This window comes from Morone saxatilis, unplaced genomic scaffold (genome assembly GCF_004916995.1).
Source record: "Morone saxatilis isolate NCDOM2014 unplaced genomic scaffold, NCSU_SB_2.0 Contig132, whole genome shotgun sequence".
NCBI classification, from domain to species: Eukaryota; Metazoa; Chordata; class Actinopteri; family Moronidae; genus Morone; species Morone saxatilis.
This window is the reverse complement of record NW_023339688.1, coordinates 200-3,165: the sequence shown is the minus strand read 5'-3', so window position 1 is coordinate 3,165 and position 2,966 is coordinate 200. Positions and strand designations below refer to the sequence as shown.

Sequence of the window (2,966 nt, the reverse complement as noted above, 5' to 3'; positions counted from 1 at the left end):
AGGACATGCTCTTAATAAATAACTACAGTCTGATGCTGAAGCACATTACATGAATGCACAATAATGAGATCTACGTCTGATTGGTACAAAGTCAAAAGTATTGTACTTCAACATTGTGCTGACAAATGTAGGTTTAATTTGACAACATTTTTATTCACAAACTCGATGTATATCTAAGTTTAAATCAATGGAACCCAAACTAAGAAGAAAACAAGAGGGAAAAGAACTCAAATGCAGTGAGAGCTTTATCTTTTGGATTCAAACTCATAAACAACAACAAGAACATCAACAGTGATTCAAAAGAGACAACTGATGCTACAAATATTTATTTATTGTGGAAGCAAAAGTGCAAACTAAAATAGAAACAGAAAAGCACACAGGGCAGAGAACTCAGCGGCCCAATCACCAAACCTAAATCAGTTTCCAAGTATTTTCAGCCCTGTTACCAGCGGGGCTCTGTGGACGGCAGTGTTGGTCCTCAACAGTCAAACAAACAAACAAACAAACAAAGAAAATAATTGTTTCTTCCAGTTTAAAACACGAGCAATGTTGGATTTTTCTGCCATTGCAGTCTTTCAAATAAAGAGTTAGTGTCCATGTGAGGCTGAAGCTTTCTGCATTATGATTCAATCCAAACTTTCCTCGGTTGATGTGCAGAGTCGGACCTTCAGGTTCCAGCAGCAGTGGCTTTGTGGAAGAACTTGTGGATTTGTTGAGCTGCAGCGTGACCCACGATGGGCTCCAGCTGGGCGGGGGCGGCGTTGCAGAGCTTCTGGATGCTGGAGAAGTGCTGCAGCAGGGCCAGAGCTTTGACCCTGCCGACCCCGGGGACCTGCTGGACCAGAGCCAGGATCAGCGGGTCCAACAGCTGAGACCGAGTCCTCCTCCTGAAGGGGTTCTCCCTGCCCCCCCCACCGTGAACCTGGAGACAATTAGAGCAGGTTGGAGAACTAGCAGCAGACAACAAAGTGTCCTGCTACAAGAGGTTTCAGTAAGACAGCTCAGTTTTACCCCAAAGGTCTGTGTTTGACTCTTGTGCGCTGGTAAGTGACTTCCTGTGATACAAGAGAAAAGCTCTGTGCTGCAACAATCCCCTGATACTAAGATCTAACACTGATCTTCCCATCCACTCACGCTTTAATCAACTCATAGATTTCAAAGAACATACTGGACATTTCTGTGATGTGGAGTAAGGATATTAAGACAAAAAAGAGAAGTGCAGCTTTATTGTTTTTCACTCCTTACAATCTGAGTGATGAGCTGTGAGGCTTCAGTCTGCCCGCTGACCGGCAGCAGAGTCAGGCCGAGGTCAAACACCACAAACTTGTGCACAGCGGAGAAGTACTGCTCACTGAGTCTGGTGTTCTCCACCAGCACCAGCTCCTGGAAACTACTGCTGCTCTGTAAAACAGGACGGACACAGATCACGTCAGAGGCGTTCAGCCAAACTGCTTCGTCAGCGGTCTCATTAAACTCACGTTTCTGTAGCCAACCAGTTTCCTCTTGTAGCTGTTCCCTGCAATGATGTCGCACTCAGACACGTAGAGGATGCAGCTTTTGTTGGGCAGGTGGAAATCTGCCACACCGAGCTCCTTCTCAAACAGGATCTTCACGCCTCCACCTGCGGCAGCAGTAGAGCTTGTTAGTGACAACATTTTCTTTCCATGGAGACTTCAAAAGTCCTGATCACACAGCGGAGGCCACATAAAGTAGTACAGTACAGTACCAAGCACAAGCCTGGAACAAAAGCTGTGGAACTATTATTTTCATTCTCTAATTACTTTATCCATTAATCATTTGATCCATAAAATGTCACAAATGCTGACATATTCAAAATCACAGTCCAAAACACAAAACATATTTACTATGATATCACTGAAGAATAAGAAAAGCAGAAAATATTGAAACATGTTTGGTGGGTGGCTGTCTATCACGCAGAACTCCATTCAGAAATCTTGTTAAATACTAATCCAATGGTCATAAGACAATCATATTAAATGTTAACTTGTAACTCAGAAGACTATTGTGGCTCTTTAGTGTTCACCCTTCATATCGGCTCCAATAATATCCAGTGAGCAGCGCTTCCTGCTGTAAAATCTCTAATGTCCCACAGTTATTAAAGAGTACGCCCTGTGGACAGCCCCGGTGAGCAGCGTGGACTCACTTCACAACTTGTCTTTATATTAGAATTAATAAGCACAATTTCACAATCACAACTATGCCGAATTATAGACTGGAACTTGTTGAACAGAAAAGGTCTACATTTATATTCCTACAAGATTTATTTATTTGCTCTGAAGAGAAACAAACTTAGAAATCGCTATTTTTTGAATGGGCTCTGGCACAAATGAGTTGTCTCCATGGAAACAAAATGACCCAAACGCTAGCTAAGGTTACACACAGAGAGGCTGTGATTTTAGTGTCTCAATAAAACACTTAATTAGCTTTTAATCTTTGAATTAGTGACGAGTTTGTCCACTTCTCGCTGGCAATAAGGTGTCCGTAAGGAGGAACCGCATTCAGCACAGCAGCCGCTTTAGTCTCCATGTAGCTGAATATATAGAATATAATATATATAACGACACTTTTATTCAACTGTGGATAGAAATATAGAACTATATGCAGCAGCAGAGTTTGAAACACAACTTTTGAACTAACGTTGTTTGTTTTGTTGCCTCCAAAACGTCTAAATGTGTTCCTCTTGTTCAGTTTGTTGGTGTAGCTGAGGAGCAGATGTCTCTGTGTCGCCCCCTGTAGGATGAGAGGGAATACACATCTTCTTCTTCTTTTAGATTTGATTGGCGGCTGGCATCCAGCTTATAGGTGCATTGCCGCCACCTACCGGACTGGAGTGTAATGCCCCATCATCAGCAAATAATGATTTACTTATTCCTCCCCCCACCTCCTCAAAGATGTCATTAATCATACAGTTAAAGAATATTGGACTGCATACACTCCCCTGTGGC

The 2,966-nt window shown here is 42.8% G+C and overlaps 1 protein-coding gene across 2 annotated transcripts; it reads right to left on the bottom strand.

Moving 5' to 3' along the window:
* Positions 1-310: 310 nt before the first annotated feature.
* faap24 (FA core complex associated protein 24) lies at positions 311-2,752 on the bottom strand. 2 transcript variants are annotated; one of them, XM_035654169.1, is made up of 5 exons: positions 2,659-2,752; positions 2,447-2,551; positions 1,479-1,623; positions 1,246-1,401; positions 311-922 (listed from the first exon to the last, which is right to left on the bottom strand). In XM_035654169.1, exons 2-5 carry the CDS (start codon positions 2,545-2,547, stop codon positions 668-670), a joined length of 657 nt encoding a protein of 218 aa, XP_035510062.1. In that variant the 5' UTR covers positions 2,548-2,551; positions 2,659-2,752; the 3' UTR covers positions 311-667. The 2 variants fall into 2 exon arrangements, with proteins under 2 accessions (XP_035510062.1, XP_035510063.1); XM_035654170.1 differs by having other exon boundaries at positions 1,479-1,621; positions 2,445-2,736.
* Positions 2,753-2,966: the final 214 nt, after the last annotated feature.

What these genes read in the sequence shown, in the direction of transcription:
- faap24 (XM_035654169.1), bottom strand. Translation starts at nt 2,547, where the DNA reads ATGGAGACTAAAGCGGCTGCTGTGCTGAATGCGGTTCCTCCTTACGGA. An exon ending in TCACTAATTCAAAGATTAAA is followed by an intron (nt 1,624 to 2,446) that starts AGCTAATTAAGT and finishes TACTGCTGCCGC; the next exon opens with AGGTGGAGGCGTGAAGATCC. An exon ending in AACTGGTTGGCTACAGAAAC is followed by an intron (nt 1,402 to 1,478) that starts GTGAGTTTAATG and finishes CCTGTTTTACAG; the next exon opens with AGCAGCAGTAGTTTCCAGGA.